General features: G+C 37.6%; 1 protein-coding gene across 1 annotated transcript in view; it reads right to left on the reverse strand.

Moving 5' to 3' along the window:
• Window positions 1–18,949, reverse strand: part of DISP1 (dispatched homolog 1 (Drosophila)) — a 74,674-nt gene that overhangs the window by 16,855 nt on the left and 38,870 nt on the right. Inside the window, exon 3 of the mRNA XM_012644049.1 lies at window positions 4,308–4,337. Within this exon, the coding sequence (XP_012499503.1) occupies window positions 4,308–4,337 (30 nt within the window). The remainder of the gene's footprint in view (window positions 1–4,307; window positions 4,338–18,949) is intronic.

Below are 18,949 nucleotides of genomic sequence, written 5' to 3' on the forward strand. Positions count from 1 at the left end.
ACTTCCCTATGCAAAATCACATAGATCCATAGGATTCCCAGTTTGAACATTATTTACTAGACTGCACATTCTGGATGTAAAAATCATTAAGGCAAAATTATGCTATATAAAATAGAATAACCTTTTAGAATAATTCTGAATGTAATAAAAATATATAAATAACAGTATGCTGACTGTGGTTGTTCAAATGTAAACACCAAGTAGCCAGAAGCTTTTACACTTCTAGAACACACCCAGTGCAAAAAAATATTCTCCTTACTTTATTTCCTCCTCCACCAAATGCAAACTAAGATGAAAGTAACTGGTTTTGAAGCAATAAAGTCCTTTGTCTCAATAGCATGATTGAGACATTGAGTTCATTGCTTCAGACTTAAAAAGAATCGTTTACATTTTAGACCTTTAAAATATCAGCCCCGTGAAATGAAAATGGCCCCAGGCTTATACAATTATTCATTACACGTTATTTTAAATGGATCCATTTTCTTTCAAATGAATCAGAAGTTATGTATTTTTACCTACAAACATGTTATCAATAGAGGGCAGTGGGCCCCAAATTGCTTAGTTTTCATTCTGTGGTTTAATTTACCCATATAATGACTTTTTATTTTGTGTTCTTGAAAAATCTGCACACACGTGTATAGCAACCTTAAAAATCTCATTCAATAATTGCTTTTCTTCCCTTTGAAAACATTTGGTTTTGATTTTACAGCACTGCTATATACCATATATGTGCACTGACTACATATGGAAACTTCATGGAATTCGTGATTTCAGCACGTTTCTTCCAAACATGTTTAACCTGACTATATTACAACTCCACTTCCTCATACAGCAGATGTTTCACATGCTTACCTTTCCTAGAGACAACTGTTCACATTTAAGAAATGGAATCACCCCATATAGGAAGACTGCTAGAAGTTAACTCCACTGTTACTGTTCTAGAAATAGGTAATTATGCTTGGACAAGTGGCATAAACCCGGACTACCCTAGGCAAACCCAGGAGTAGTTTCTAGGTGTTGAGAGGATTAAATGAGAAAATAAATATAAAGCATTTAGCACAGAGCCTGACACACATTAGATATTCAGTAAATACTACTCTATTTTCATTACTGAATTGAAAAATCTAACAGCTTCAAAAAAAAAAAAAAAAAAAAAGAAAGAAATGGAATCACCGTCCTGAGCATATAAAGCACGTAGGGGAAAGCCCAATTATTCTGAGTAAGTTTTACTCAGACAAGGGTTTCTCCCAACACAAAATCGCTGAGGCTGTTTCTGCTCCTCCTGCTATCTACGCTAAGATGTCATATAGCTATGGGCACCACATGGAAAACAAAGTTTCATGTACAATAATGGAATCCAGACAATGGCTGTAATATCAAGATAAAAATCTAATAAAGTAGGAAAATTGGAGAAGGAAATTAAAAATGGCCTATAAATCTCCCCACTATATTTTTTCAGCTAATTTCACTCCTGGCGAGTCTAGGTTCAAGGTATATATATTCTAAGTTTAAAGAATAAAGTACTTGTACATTATTTTCTTTGAAAAGCAAACCATGTGCATTAGAAGAATGTTCAAAAGGACCATTCCTTTTACTATAATATATTCTTCTGCCTATCAAATAATACTTGTCTTTCATGCACCTACTCTAATTTTGAAAATCCTCAGACGACACCGCGATATAATGGTGAATGCAATCTGCCTCCGAACGCCTGGGTTCCGGCAGGCAGTCGTTTTCCGGTCAATGACCGGGTGACAGCTTTCCCTGAGGCCCTACTGCTACACCAGTGGCTGGGGTTAGGGCCCGCAGCCCTACAGGGGCGCTGCTGCATAGAAGTTCACCTCGTCTTCTTCCTAGGTTAAGTCTCAAACAGCACATAGCTCTGAAGGACTCGTCTTCCTTTCACAGCATGAGGAAGCGGATGCATCAGGGTGAACGAGGCCTGTTTGTGGGTGGACTGTGGGGCTGAGTTAGTGGGCGTGCTGCCTGGCACCTGGTCCAGGTGTCACTGCCATGCTGCAGTTTTTACCGGTACCCAGTGGGAAGTCCCTCAAATATACTCATAGATTCTCAGCCACCTTATTATTGAGTTTATCCTGGAAACAGATCAGAAGTAACTGTTAAACAGAAAGTGTCGTACAGGGCCAACTTATTCTCAAGTGACATTAAATGCGGGCTTGTTTAAATGTGTCATTTATATTACAGTAACACTCCCTCCACAGTAAATTTTCTTCTCTTAGCTTACAAAGATTTTTTTCTCTTGTTTTTTGCTTCCATTCTCAAAACATTCTCTTCTTTCTTCCCTTCCCTCTGAGCAGAGCCATGCTTCAGAAAGTATAAATGTCCAGACAGAGGCTTCCTTTTCCTGACCAACAACCTAATCCATAAGCCCCTAGAGTCTCGCTTCTGGCTTTTGCTCTCATGACTCTTCTGAACTGCCAAAATCAACTAATTATTCTTGGTTTTCACCTTCCTTGAGCTGAGCTGAGCAATATTGAACAGTTAGCTATCCCTTTCTTCCTAAAAATCCTTTCTCCCTCGATTTATTCCCTTTTATTTCCCTTAATAACACTGCCTTATTTCTCCTTTCCCTTAAAGGCAGACATTCCAAAATGTTATTAATAACAACTTTTCCAGTGGCATCGACTATCAACTTAGTGGGAAGAACGAAGTTTGAAAAATTTCACCATTAAAAAAAAAAGGATACAGAACTCTTTCTGTCTTGTGAAGTAATAAATTCGCTCAGCAATAAGCATGAAATAGTAAGGATGTACGGCATTCTCGGAATGCAAAAATGGCAGGCATGGATCTTGCCCTCAAGGAATTTACACTTGAATACAGAACATCAGACAGGTATACAAATATCTACAAAACTATGTAAAAAGAAATATATTTTTTTAGAGGAGTATAGATGAAATGTTTTGTGACTTCAGTGAAGGAAGAGATTATTTCCAGCCATGGTGGGAAAAGGGAAACAGGAAAGACATTTTGGAATAAGTTATATTTATATGTAAATATATGGAAAGGAAGAAATGAGAACTTTTTTATAATACCAATCTAATAACAGAGAAATATATATATATGAATCTTTTCAAAATATAATTTTTTTGTCATTTGAGAAAGCCATATTGTTTCTAGAAAAGTAGAAATTCATTTTCTTAATATGCCATATTTACTTGCATACCTCTTCCCTTTATCTTTTTCCAATGTTTTTTTCAAAAATGGAAGAAGGTGAACTGGATAAATAAAATGTGATATATACATTCAATGGAACATTAATATACATTCAATGGAACATTATTCAGCCTTATAAAGGAAGAAAATTCCCATACATGGTACAACACGGAACTTTGAAGACATGAAGCTACATGAAATAAGCTAGTCGCAAAAGAGTGAATACTATATGATTCTATTATACTAATATGAGGTAATTTAGAGTGGGTAAATTCATAGAGACAGAAAGTAGAATGGTGGTTGCCAGGGCCTGGGGCAGGAGGGAATTGGAGAGTTATTGTTTAATGGGTATAGAGTTTCAGTTTTACAAGATGAAAAAAGTTCTGAAAAGGATGGTGGTGATCACCAACAATGTGAATGCCGTAGGACTGGGCTCTTAAAAATGGTTAAAATGGCAATTTTTATATTATGTATATTTGACCACAATTTAAAAAATAAATAATTTTTTAAATGGAAAAAGAATTTATTAATTAAAATTTATGCAGTAATTTTACTCCAAAGAGATGATAACTCTCTTGAGGCAGGCTTTAGAGTTATCAGCATCTGAGCTTCTTTGGCAACTGAATTTCAAAGATCACTTAGAATTTCTTAAGCGTAATGACACTATATCTGAAACTATAATGTATAAGGACAATTGATGACACAATGCTTTTGTTCAGGACTCTTATCCATTTGAAGTTTTCTCTACTGAAAAGATAAGTCTTAAAAATTTCCACATAAAAGAATACCTCCACTGGTAACATTTTTAGAAAGAAAAACAGATAACCCATCTAAATAAACTGCCATGAATTTGAGTCATGGTAGTTGGCAGAACAGACAGGAATGCAAAATAATTATACAAATATAGATGATTGGATACAAATAGAATTTAAGGGCTAAAACTCGATCTTGAGATTAAAACCCTTTTGGAGATGTGGATTCCTCAAGCATTCAAATTCTAGGAAATTAATTTTTTCTTTCATAAAAATATGAATGAGGAAAGTGGAAAGATCAGCAAAATGTGGAGAAAATACTAGAAGGGGGAACCATGCAGGTAAATTTATTATTTAATAAGATGACTCAGATTACTTTACCTTTTTGGCAACTTGAAAGGTCTGGATGGTCTGGGAAAAAAAGCAAAGGGAAAATGATCAAAACCAGCATCACAACATAAACAAAGGCTTTATATATGTATTGAAGATTTTACTCATTACCTCTCCTATGAAGAATCCTGGAAGGGTTAAAAAAAGACAATCTATTGGAGAGATTTTAAACACATGGATTTAACATTGAATGTTGGCCACTAGCAGAGACAGCTCAAGTGGCTTGTCAGAAGGTAGAACCTTCCCAGACTCCGTATCACCTTCTCCTGATGGAATCACGATCATACTATACAACATTCTCCTCTGAGACCTACAGCTACCAGATCCACTCACCTTTCTCATAACAGCAATCCACATTCCTAAGTCTCCAATCTAAGCTGCTTCCTTACTTCACAGGGATCCCCCAACACTTTTTTTTAAAAATAGAACATCAATACCTTCTTGTACTAGAAATATTCTATTCCCTCTTCAAGATACCAGCTGCTCCTCCATTTTTCATTTTCTTAAATCTAACTTCGCAATCCAACTTAACAAGTATAAGCTTGTATTTCCAATCAGCTATTCCCCATACTCTGTTATTATTCCCTCTCATCCTTTGTACCCTGACTTCCGATACAGGATAAGCTTGCTTAGACTCCAAACTCAGCCTCAACCTCCAAACTCTTTATTCCTACCAGCTTATTTTTTTCATATTTACTGGCACATGGTAACCACTTAGTAAATATTTAGTGAACAAACAAAAAACGCTACTCACGTTTCACAATTCCCAAGTATAGTGGTTATCATAGTGTGGTCTGAAAATCCCTGGGGGTTCTGTGAGAGCCTCCCTGTTCCAACTATGTATCTGTATAAGGCCAGATTTTCTTCAAATACTTCATATATTTCAACCAGACAGCATATTGCAATAGAGTGCAAAAACAAATGTGAGAATCCTGCTATCTTCGAATAAGTCACATATCAAAGAGATGTGCAAAAATGTGAAACTAAACTTTTTTGTTTTGGAAAATATAATTTTTCATGAAAAATGTTATTTATGTTAACATGTAGTGGGCTTACTGTTTTTTAATGAGTTAAATAACTTAAAATTTCTTGGTTTCAATTCCAGTATGGTACATATCAGCTAAAACTCACATAAATAAAAGCTCTTTGGAGGTTCTCAATAATTTGTGAAAGTGTAAAGGGGTCGTGAGACCAAAAAGTATGTGAACGACTACGCAGATATATACAGCGTACGTAAATATTTGCTGACTGAATAAACGGATCCCCTAGCTCTGCACCTTCTCCCAACATGAGATCCTCCACCAGGCTGTGCAGAGGAAACAAAATGAAATGTTAAATCTATCCTCCAATCTTTCTCTTCAAGCTGCTACTCTTCTAATGGTTGAAACCCTACCTTGGAATTTCTTGAAGATCTCTTTCTTATTTTCTCTCTCCATTTACATTTCTTACTAAAATACATGTATTCATTCTTTAAAAAATATTTATCTAACTCCTAAAATAGGAATGAATGAGACAGGATTCCAAACTTCATGGAGCTCACATTCTAGAATGAGCTCTATGTTGATCTGTTGATATGAAAGATATATGTGTTCTAAATCTCATGCTTTATTTACAAGTTCTCATTATGGACTCTAAACTCATTAAAAATATTAAAATCAAGGAAATGGAACAATCTCAGAGATCGCAAACACTGAGAAGAATTTTAGAGGATATTTACTCCAATTCCATTCCAGCCCCATTCTTAGAGATGGGCCTCAGTTCGGTCACTCAGGGGCTTAGTAAGAGAGCTGCAGTGAGAACTCAAGTCTCTTGATGCCTAATTTGCTGTTCTTTGTCCTGTGAGTGTTTGTAAAACCAATGGGGGAAAACCCGTAGGGACAATTGTAAAGAATTAATCTCTTATATAGGAAAAGAAGTATCTTCTCTTTTGGGAGATGTGAAACTTAAAGTTTAAGTTTCCAGTAAGAACAGCATGAGAGAACTTGTTGCTTTATGAACAAATATGACGCTGAATATTTGCAGTATTACTAAACAATACCAAAAAATGCATTTTTTTTTTTTTTTTTAAGAGACAGGGTCTCGCTTTGTCACCAGGCTGGCTGGAGTGCAATGGCATGATCATAGCTCACTGTAGCCTCTAATACGTCGGCTCAATTGATCCTCCAAGCTCAGCCTCCCAAGCAGCTGGAATTAAAGGCATGAGTTACCATGCCTGGCTGCATTCTTTTTATATATGTACAGTAAAGATAATCCATTTTTTAAATCTATGAAAATATTAAATGCATAATGAGGAACCATGTCTTATTTGTGATCATATCTCCATAAACCAGTATAATGTATGATCCTTTGTGTAAGTCAGATTAGTTCCTGTATTAATGAATGGGCATCTTTCATTACTTTTCTTATGCTTCACAGCTTTGAAATCAGTATACAATGATTAAAAAAGCAGGAAGCTAGGGACATATATATTAACACAGGTAAATTTAGTTTTATTTTCGGTTTCTCTCTCTCTCTCAAACACACATACACACGCACACTTTGTTACTTTAGCCCATTTCTGTCTGTCGATCCTAAACTCCTTTACCATTTTACTAAACTTTGTTAAGTTTTTCTTTGTGCCTTTGAATCCTATAGCAGAGACCCTCTGATTCTATGCCACAGGAACCATTAGCTTGACGGTTAGTCAGAAAGGTGAAAACGAAAAAAATTTTTAAAGTGCTATATACACTCCTTAAATATCTAATAGTAACTTAAACACAAATGCCAATCTTTTCTTACATGCACCATACCCATGCTGCATTATCTATAATTTCCAGTTTTGGAGGACTTAGGGTACTTGCGAGCATTCTGGGTATACGGACTATAATATATATCTACATTTGGATGATTTTCCCCAAATCTTATATAATTGTTTCTTCCATGCCTAATTCAATAGTAATTTTTTATAGCAATTAACCTTTATCTAGTTAAAGGCTACAATTTTCTTTTCAGAAAGACAACTTTCTTTTAGCACCTATATATTAATATAAACGGATTGCTAAAAATTTAATCAGATAATTACAAAACAAGCCGCGCAGGCACACATAGTTTCGTAAGCACACTTGTCAAATGCTGGGAGCAGAAGTGAATGGAAGTAAGAGACAGCAGCCTCCTAACCTGGAGCATCAGGGCCATCCCAGTGTGCACAGAGGAGTGGAGCACACAGGCAACTCCAGCTAGTGAAGGACCTAGCAGCAAGTGTTACACAAAGTGGGCTTCTGATCAAAATGTTCACTCCTGAAGAAGCCATAAAGCACATTTAGTTTTTTGGGTAAAATCTACAAAAATCCCCCTATATTTTCCAATATAATTACATATTGATTTTTCATGTAATAGTTTTATTAAGATGTAGTTTATATACCATAAAATTCATCTATTTAAACTATGCAATTCAATGGTTTTTAATACTTTCACAAGCTGTGCAACCATCACCACAACCATACACTGATTTTAAAAGAATATGCTGTCTGAACACCACTGATAAGCTATTAATGAACTATGAAAGAAAATTTAATTTTCCAGAGAGGGAGAATAAAGCACTGAACAGGGAAGCAGATCATTTGTACACAAAACCTTAATTTTTCACTCTCAGTTTTCTAGTTACACATCTTTAAAAGTATATCTTGAATTTGCATAAGGAGTTAAGAGATTTTGCTATCTTTAGATGTAAAATGATCCCCACAGCTACAATTCTGGAATAGAGCATACTAAGTATTTGCAAAGAAACAGTATTTTGTTATGTACATTTTGAGTTTAACAAATGTAAACATTCTCTTTCTTCCTACTCACCCATACTAACTTTTTCTTTTAACTGAAGAATTCATGGATCTGTGACTAGTTTATTCTCTAGGGACAGAAACAACTACAGATTCAACATAGTCTTTCTGCCTGAGTAAAGATTTCATTTTATATTAAATTTGAGACAATAAGTAGAGGCTGTCAACATATGTTGAAAAAGAAAAATTGAGATTACCACAAAGAAATCTCCCAGGAAGACCTCTGAAGTTTCTGTACTAATGGACATGATAAACACATGTTGGAAACATCCAACCCACACTACAGGCAAAACATGAAACCTGTTTGATTGACATTGTTGCCTTCTTTAATTCTGCTTTTGCAATCTCTTACCAGAAAACATCTGTGGAAAGAGAAAAGCAAGGGAATCTACCATATACATTCATACATCAAAAGTAGTTTTCCTCCATTTGTAAAATCTTTCAGATTTGCTACTTTTAGTATCTATCTAATAAAATCTGAAGGATGATTTTTCACCCTAGCTTCAGAGTCTCATGCTGATAAACAACTAGTAAAAACAAACAAACCTAACCTCTAGAGAGAGAAATTGTCTTTTGCCAGCATTCACGCACCTTTTAACTCCATATGGCCAAAACACATGCCAGCCAAACAAACCCAAACAAGCAATAATAATCTTAAGTGGGAATATTTGCCTGGTCTTTGATTAGGTTTTTAGCCTTTTTTTTTTTGCTGAGAAAAAGCCCAAGGAAAGATGACATTTGCACGTCCCACAACACACTCCCACAGGCTGTGGCACAGAAGAATTTGGGTTGTGTACAATTCCCAGACAGTTAGCTAGCTCTAGTGTCACTCTCCCACTCAAGAAAGCATTTCTGTATGCAAGTGGGTGACAGTGACATTATTTTAGGGCTAAGCTCAAATCAGCTATTCATAATTAGTAATAAATTGCCCCAGCACTTCACACTTGAAAACTGTAATAGCATTTGAGAACCGTGGCCCCAGTGCTCTGACGACCAGGGAACTGTGGTGTGTGCACATGTATCGGTCAAGAGGACAATTAACGATGCTGGATGCTGTAAAGTTCTCAGGAGTAGGGAGGGTGGGAGGTACAGAGGGAGTAATCAAGACTGTGGGAGTTGGGGTAGATACAGAGGCAAGGGAATTTTTTAAAAAGGTAATAGAAAAAGAAGTATGGGAGGGGAAAAGTTAACAAGCAGCAGAAAAAAATGTGAAAAAACTATAAATGGTCTGTGTTTCTTGTTTCCTTCACCTTTTCTCTCTCTTGTAATGATTTTTGGGAAGAGAAAGGGAGATTGTAGGGTGAAGGAAATGAGAATACTAAAACACGAGAACTTCCTATCAGTCTAGAGAATTCTACTCTGGACATAGCTACAGAATTAATATCACAACTTAAAAAGGGACAGTATCAGCTTCATAAATTCCAACTAGCTCTTCCTAGCACTCAGGAAAATCATAGTTTGAAAATATGAAAAAAAAATAGTTTTGCATATTCCTGAATTAACATGCCATGAAGGAAATATACTTTCAGCTTTGTGAAAGTAACGAAATTTAAGCAAGAAAGTTCTTAAAGCAGCACGTTTTAGCCTCAACTATCGCATTGGATTGTATCACACTGTCTTTTTGTAAGAGGATATTCTGCAAGTAATAACTTTAGTTCAGTGCTGGTATGTTAGGAAGAAAGTGTCTGAAAATAAAGAATCCACACTTTGATGAGCATTCTTTAAAAGATTTCCAACAAAAACAAAGCCATTCTTCATCATTAACTATTTCCATGAATCATCACTGGCACACTTGGGTTCTATCGTGAAGATGAAACAGATACCCTGTAGACAAGCTAAACTTGGCCTCTAACCCATTTTTCATGCACCAGAGCTAAATGTTTATGGTCTGCGTCAAGTGATTTGAAGGATAACAATAACCACAACTACTTGCGTAATGTATTTCCTGAATGTTTTAGAGATGTAGACTCAAAAGTGTCGGTCATCTTGATATCCAGAACCGTTATAACTGAATCGAGTGCCAACTACTACACAAAATAAACTGGGAGGCAGGAGGAAAAGGAGGGGAGTGGGAGACTAACATTTAAAGAGCACTTTATAAATGTTAAAAAAGAAATTTAGCATATGTTCAGTAAATATTTTGAGAATGAGGAACATATTTTTTTCTCTTTGCGAGAACAGTGAACTTAGAAATCGAAACATGCGAGGTTAAAGTCCAGGCCCTGAAACTCATTAGATAAATGATTTTGAGCAAATCCTTTTAATTACTCAGAATTTGTGAGAAAGGGATAATAATTTAAAATATAGAAAGCTGGTATGGGTAACAGTTTTCTATAAACTCCCAAGCATTGTCCAAAAGAGAATAGGTACTACCACCACTACTTTTCCATGTGGAAACGGCATTCAGGCATCAGTTAAGAAGTGATGCAGAAGCCTTGTGCAGAGTAAAGCATAACGTCCCTTTACGCACGAGCACTGTGTACCTTTATAATACGCTTTACAAGACTCAAATGATACTTGCTGCTAGCTGAATATAAAATAAAAGTTGATGGCATCACATACCCAGAAGCCTAATTCGAGTAAGATATTGTTAGAACTGTGAAAAATCCTAAAAGTCATCCCATTTAACACCCTCATGAAACACAGGAGAAAAAGGTCCAAGATCACAAAGCAAGTCAACAGCAGAGACAGGTCTAAAGTCCGAATTTCTTTACTGTGCTCTATCGGCCACACCCTGAAAAAGACAAGCTAAACACTGATGCAGGCTATGAGATGTTGCTTGTGGACTAAAAACAGAAAGGAGGGCACAGTGGGAAAATCTTCTTAAGAGCAAATGGTACAAGTGCACAAGAGGGCATATATGTAAAGAGTTCACTGAGGTGTGGTTTATGATAAAAAAAAAAAAAGTGAGAGCAACCTGAATGTCCATCTGTCAGTAGCAGGCTGTTGAAGCGAATGGTGGTGCAGCCACACTCTGGGACGCCGTGCGGAACGAATACGCAGACACACACGCAGACATATGTACGGACACGGAAAGAATTCTAAGACAAAGTAAAAAGTATTTATGTGAAAAAAGACAACTAAATACATAAATATATTTTAAAAATTCAGAAGGGAATGGAATGTGGCAAATCAATAGACCTGTTTACCACAGGGGAAGGAAAAGGATTAGGAAAAGAATCAAGAGTGAGTTTTACTTTGTATTTTTCAGTTCTTCATGAGAATATGTTCATAAATTAGTTGTATAATTAAAAGGTGAAAGGAATTTTTAAAAGGGTAATTGTATATGTATTCCTCTATGTATATGTGACTGAAATATTTTATTTGGAAATTTCTCTGATACAGAATTTGGGGAGAATGGGGCATCCTGGATAACTGTAGTCTAGATGAAAAGGAGTGCCATTATACAAAGATCATAAATTTCCAAAGAACTTAAAAGGAAATATATTTAATATAAAATCTATGGTTAATTGTGTTCAATTCAAATATTTACTGCACAGTTTAAGTGACACCAACTAAACTGATCAGAGGTAGCTTATTAAACATAGGGACTTCCAGTCCCCTCCACAAGGATCTGGCTTAGTACATCTTAGAATAGAGCCTACACAGTCAGAGCTTGAACCACTGTCTTGGACAATTTGTCAGGAAAATGTGACTGCCAAGCAAGAAACAATTAGAGAATAATGTTAAGCACGTAATTAGAACTTAAAGGTATAGTACAAACTTTAAGTGAATGAAACAGGGAGATAATACTGGACCAAGTAGTCTAAAAAATAGCCCCTGAAACTTGACATAAGAAGTAGAATTTCGGCTAGGTCTTGAAGGAAGGTAGGTTTCAGACAGGTAAACAGGAAAGAGAGGTGTCTATGCTAGACACCTTCACACAGCAGCATAAGCAAAGTCATCGAGGACTTATGAGGGAATGGCGAGGGGGACAGCTTATTGGATTAGGGGCTGTTTTGGGAGAAGCAAAAGACCAAAGAAACAGGAAGCTGCTGTCAGTTCTCAAGCAAGAACTGACATGATGAACACACTATTCAGTAGGACTGGTCTGGTGGGAATGTGCAGGATGAACCAGAAAGGGGAAAAAGCTAAGACAAGGAGGGCAGGCTGCGAGCTACAGCAGTGACCTAGGTATAAAATGATGAGAAAAATAAATGAAAAACATTTTAAATTTCCTTTAATGATTCAGAAAGCCTCTGAGAATCTTATAAATATGTGAATCAAAATCACAAGCATCTATTCTCATAAATATATATGATATTATAAGAAAAAAATTCTGGTGACATTTTGGATAAATAAAGGTTTATATCTCCTATGCATGTTATATTTCTATATTTAATGTTGTTTAATATTTTTATATAATGATATATTTTAAGTATAATTAGAAATGCCTAAAATTATGTTTAACATATCTAGGCCTTATATAATGAAATAAAAACAGTAACTGTGCCTACTGAAGTGAAGTTAGTGATAATTTGGATTATAACACAAAGGAGCTGTCCAAAAGATTAGTCTGCAGGTTGAGGGCATGGTTTTATAAGTACATTTTGGGGGCTTACTTTAATCCTAATTCAACAAATGTATTTGATTACTTTGATTAAGATAAGAAAGACACATAAACATTTCTCACTTTCAAAATTTTATGGATCTTATTCAGAAAAACCTAAAACCTTTTTGCATTTTCACTACAAACTATACAAATTACATAAATAAGAATTCGTGTGCAAATTATAACCTCAATGAAGATATATTTGTAGTTGTGAAAGTAAGTACAAATTATGTATTTTAAGTCTAAGACCTAATCTCAAATTTACTCATTTATCAACAGGACAAGGCCTTCATCAATGAGACCAAAGATCAAAGCATAAACACAATCATAATTCATAAATTTACCAATTATCTTCTCCTCCAACACTTACTTATTTTCAATTTTTGGTCTATATTTTGTTCAATGTAAGAACTACTATTTGAGCTCAAAATTATAAGAAACTTACTAATCTTTCTTAAATTCATTTCCCACATTTTTTTTCATTATTTTACTTCTACAAAATTACTCAGTATTACATGAGGTTGAAGGTTAAAAGTCATACCTGCTATCAAGAATCTTTTCAGGAACAGAGTTAAAAAATAATAAAAATCCACCATATCAAAATAAATTCCAACAGTGTAACAAATACCTTGCAGCTGTTCTGATATCTTCATTTTACAGGCCAAGAGTAGAAACTATTCCATCAAAACTTCTACAGAAATTCTTTAGTTATGCTCTTAAGAATAATAACGTATAGTTAAATTAATTTTTCTTCCTTATGTAAACTTTCTCATGTTTATCCTTTGACTTAAAAATTAAATTTTTATAACTCAAATAACTGTCAAAAGCTTTAATACATGAAGGTCAAAGCAAAACTCTAACAGTCAATTTTAATAAAAATAATACTGATAAAAGGGTTTTCTGCAAAACTAAGTTTCATATATGAAGGAGAAATAAAAACTTTTCCAGACAAGCAAACAGTGAGGGAATTTGTCAAGACCAGACGTGCCCTGCAGGAAATACTCAGAACTGCATTATACATGGATCAGCACAAGAGACACCCACCAATGTAAAACCACACAAAAACTAAAGCTCAGAGCTCATATAAAACAAAGCACCAGAGGGTAAATGAAACAATAAGGTACTATCCAACATGATGAACAGAACAGCATCCCACACATCAATCCTATCAATCAATGTGAATGGTTTGAATGCCCCACTCAAGAGACATAGACTGGCTGAATAGATGAAAAAATACAACCCATATATCTGCTGTCTCCAGGAAACACATCTAACCAACAAAAACTCATACAGACTCCAGGTGAAGGGATGAAAAAAATATTCCATGCAAATGGAAATCAAAGAAAGCAGGTATAGCCATGCTCGTATCAGATAAAACTGACTTTAAATCAACAATGGTAAAGATGGTCATTATATAATGGTAAAGGGAGCAATTCAACAAGAAGACATAACAATCCTAAATATTTATGCACCTAACACAGAAAGGCCCAGATTCACAAGCAAATTCCACTAGATCTAAGCAGAGATAAACAATAGCATCATAATTGCCGGGGACTTCAATACCCCACAGACATAGCTGGACAGATCATCCAAACAGAAAATAAAGAAAGAAACACTGGACTTAAACAGGGCTCTAGAACAAATGAGCCTAATAGACATCTACAGAACATTCTACACAAAAACTACTGAATATACATTCTTCTTATCAGCACATGGAACATTCTCCAATACTGATCACATCTTAGGCCACAAAACATGTCTCAACAAATTCAGAAAAGATAGAAATCATACCATTTATCTTCTCAGACCACAGTGGAATAAAACTGGAAATCAATTTGAAGAGAAACACTCAATTACACAAAATCATGGAAATTAAACAACCAGCTGCTGGACTATTACTAGGTCAATAATGAAATTAAGATGGAAATCAAGAGTCCTTGAACTGAATGACAAAGGGGATACAAACTATCATAATCTATGAGGTTCAGCAAAAGCAGTCCTAAGGGAAAAAGTCATAGCCTTAAATGCCTACATCAAAAAGATAGAAAGATCACAAATGAACAATATAATGACACATCTCAAGGAACTAGAAAAGGAAGAGCAAACCAAACCCAAACCAGCAGATGAAAAGAAATAACTAAGGTCAGAACACAACTAAATGAAATGGAAAACAAAAAAAAAATACAAAGGATCAATGAAACAAAAAGTTGGTTCTTTGAAAAGATAAACAAACCTGATAGACCTCTTGCTAGATTAACCAGAAAGAGAAAGGATAAGCTCAATCAGAAATGACAAAGGAGATATTACAACTCATACCACAGAAATATAAAATATCATCTGTAAATACTATGAAAATCTCTATGCACATAAGCTTGAACATGTAGAGGAAATGGACAAATGCCTGGAAACACACAACCTCCCAAGACTCAGTCAGGAAGAAATAGAACTCCTGATCAGACCAATAATGAGCAGTGAGATCAAAGCATTAATTAAAAAATCTTCCAAGAAAAAAAGCCCTGGACCAGATGATTCACAGCCAAATTTTACCAGACCTCCAAAGAAGAGTTGGTACCCATACTGCAGAAATTATTCCATAACGTTGAGAAGGGAATCCTCCCCAACTCACTCTATGAAGCCAGTATTACCTTGATACCAAAGCCAGGAAAGGACACAACAAAAAAAGAAAACTACAGAAAAAAAGAAAACTTCATCCTTTATGAATATAGATGCAAAAATCCTCAATAAAATATTAATACTAGCAAACCAAATTCAATAGCACATCGAAAAATGACCAATCCACCATGATCAAGTGGGTTTCATCCCAGGGATGCAAGGATAGTTCAACATAAATAAATCAAATGTGATTCACTACATAAACAGAAGCAAAAACAAAGACCATATGATCATGTCAATAGATGCAGAAAGAGCATTTGACAAAATACAGTACCCTTTCATGTTAAAAACCCTCAACAATCTAGGCACAGAAGGAAACATAGCTCAGAATTATAAAAGCCATATATGACAAACCCATAGCCAACATCATACTGAATGGGGAAAAGTTGAAAGCATTCACCCTAAGAACTGGAACAAGACAAGGGTGCCCACTGTTACCACTTCTATTCAACATAGTGCTGGAAGTCCTAGCCAAAGCAATCAGGCAAGAAAAAGATATAAAGCGTATCCAAATTGGGAAAGAGGAGGTCAAACTATCACTTTTCACTGATGATTTGATCTTATATCTAGAAAACCCCAAAGATTCCACCAAGAGACTCCTGGAATTGATAAATAAATTCAGCAAACTCTCAGGTTACAAAATCAATGTACACAAATCAGTAGTATTTCTATATATCAATAACAGTCAAGCTGAGAGTCCAATCAAAGACTCAATACCACTCACAATAGCTACAAAGAAAATAAAATAACTAGGAATATACTTAACCAAGGAGGCGAAAGATCTCTATGAAACACTAAGGAAAGAAATCACAGATGTCACAAACAAATGGAAAAACATATCTTGCTCATGGATCAATAGAATCAACATTGTTAAAATGTCCATACTACCCAAAGTGATTTACAGATTGAACATAATCCCCATCTAAATACCAACATCATATTTCACAGATCTAGAAAAAATAAATGTATGCTTCCTTTGGAACCAGAAAAGAGCCTGCACACACAAAGCAATCTTAAGCAAAAAGAACAAATCTGGAAGCATCACACTACCAAATTTCAAACTATACTACTATGGTAACCAAAACAGCATGGTATTGACACAAAAATAGAGACATAGATCAATGAAACAGAACAGAGAACCCCTATATAAAACCATCCACATACAGCCAAGTGATCTTTGACAAAGCAGACAGCAATATATGCTGGGGAAAAGAAGCTCTATTCAGTAAACGCTGCTGGGAAAATTGGATAGCCACATGCAGAAAAATTAAACAAGATCCACATCTCTCACCACTCATAAAAGTTAATTGAAGATGGACAAAAAACTTAAGTGTAAGGCACGACACCATAAGAATTCTAGAAGAAAATGTAGGAAAACATCTAGATATCAGCGTAGGCAAAGAATTTATGACTAAGACCCCAATGGCAATTACAGCAACGACAGAAGTAAATAAATGGGACCTGATTGAATTAAAAAGCTTCTGTACAGCTAAGGAAATAATCAACAAAGGAAATAGACAACATACAAAATGGGAGAAAATATTTGGAAGCTATACATCCAATATAGGGCTAATAACCAGAATCTATAAAAAACTCAAGCAAATCAGCAAGAAAAAACCCCATTAAAAACTAGACAAAAGACATGAACAGGGGAGGAGCCAAGATGGCGGATGAGACAAGCCGCCAGTCAGAAGGTCTCTGCAAAAAAGACGAATTTTAGAAGAAAGAGAAAAAAAATAAGCAAGCAGAGAAACATCGATCGGGTGAGGGTCAGAAGGAAGGGTGCCTGAAACTACAGGAGACTCCACGGGAAGACGTTGCGGAGGAGAACTGGAAGGAGAAAGGTCCCGAGAGGCTTGGAGACCAGCGACAAGGGTAGGTGGAGCGGTGAACTTCCCCCTCCCTTGCATCTTGGACTGCTGGTGGCTCCTGAGCGGCTGGAGAGACCTGCCGACACCAGCCCAGAGACGGCTGCCGCCAGTGAGCAGTGGCCTCTTGCGGACTCAGCACCGGGCTCCCAGCCCCCTTGGGGCACCTCCCCCGGGAGCAGACCCGAGCCTAGCGGCAGACGCCATAGTGCTCCATTCTCTCCTTCTCCCTCCCTACCCGTGGGGGCCCAGAGAGGCAATTTAGCCGTCACATGAAGGCATCTCCAAGGAAAGGGACCTTTCCTTTTGGGGCCCTACAGCAGACTGAGGGGTACTCAGACTGCGAGCTCCCTACCCGCCAGCCCTCCCAGGTGCTGCTTGCCTGTGGACTCCAGGAGAGCGGGGCAAATCCCGAGGTGGAGTGAAATCAATCCAGCTTCGGCGCCCTGTAGGTGATTCAAGACCAGCATCTCTCCCCCTGGCAGGGTCAGGGATTAATCTCCAGGATCCAGGGGTCAGGCCTGCAGACCAGATCCCATACACCCAGGTCACAATCGCACTGCCCTGGGGCATGGAGGAGAGATCTGTGAAAGAGCCTACTGAGGAGTGTGCATCTTCAGGGGCAGATCAGCGTGCTGGAGCAGCCACCCTCCTCCTAAAAGAGGGCTGTGTACCCAGCTCAGGCTACGATCCTGGGTAGGGAACCTCCCGGCCCATGTCACAGCCAGGGGAGATCCATCGGCCTGAGGCCCTGCTTGCTGGCAGAGGCCTGGGAGAGGACACGGAGAGGGGGAGATTGGAGGGAGCGAGACCTGTTCCAGAGTGCAGGTCTTGGACAGCCCCAGCCCCCAAGCCCAGACTTTCAGCTGAGTGGACCCATTTCAGCCCCTCCTGGCAGCTCTGCACAGAAACAAAGAGCAGAATGTTGACCCCTGCTAACAGCAGTTGTGGAGCCTGAGGGCAGGCTTACTCAACCCAGCCCCATCCAGACTCACTCCAGGTCCTGCCCCAACTGAGGTGGAGAATAAGGACAGCTCAGGTTACGATCCTGGGTAGGGACCTCCCGGCCCACGTCACAGCCAGAGGAGATCCATAGGCCTGAGGTCCTGCTTGCTGGCAGAGGCCTGGGAGAAGCCACGGAGAGTGGGAAAGTGGAGGGGAGCTAGACCTGCTCCAGAGTGCGGGTCTTGGACAGCCCCACCCCCCAACCCCAGACTTTCAGCTGAGTGGACCCATTTCAGCCTCTCCTGGCAGCTTTGCACAGAAACAAAGAATAGACCTTTGAACCTGCTAGCAGCAGTTGCGGAGCCTGAGGGCAGGCTTGCCCAACCCAGCCCCACCCAGACTCACTCCTCCCACTGAGGGGAAGAATAAGGACACAACTGGAAATCCCAGGGCCCCACTCACCACCCGAGGCACAAGAGGGCCTCTCTAGAGGAATAAGAGCTAGCTACAGGACCCAAAAACAGCACCGCAGCTCGTTCCTCCCTGCAAGTGCCACCTACTGACAGGGAGGTCATCCTGCACACCCTTTTACTGCATCTACTGATTGATCATAAAGGGTGTGGTCGAATCTCACCCACAAACACCACCTACTGGCTAAGAGACTAAACAGGGCGTGTCATTATCCAAACGAAAATCTAAAGGCAAGAAGGAACAACTGATCCAGATGGGAAGGAACCAGCAAAAGAACTCTGGAAGTATGAACACTCAAACGGAAAGCGC

The sequence above is a fragment of the Propithecus coquereli genome, unplaced genomic scaffold (genome assembly GCF_000956105.1).
Source record: "Propithecus coquereli isolate 6110/MARCELLA unplaced genomic scaffold, Pcoq_1.0 Scaffold205, whole genome shotgun sequence".
Lineage (NCBI taxonomy): Eukaryota > Metazoa > Chordata > Mammalia > Primates > Indriidae > Propithecus > Propithecus coquereli.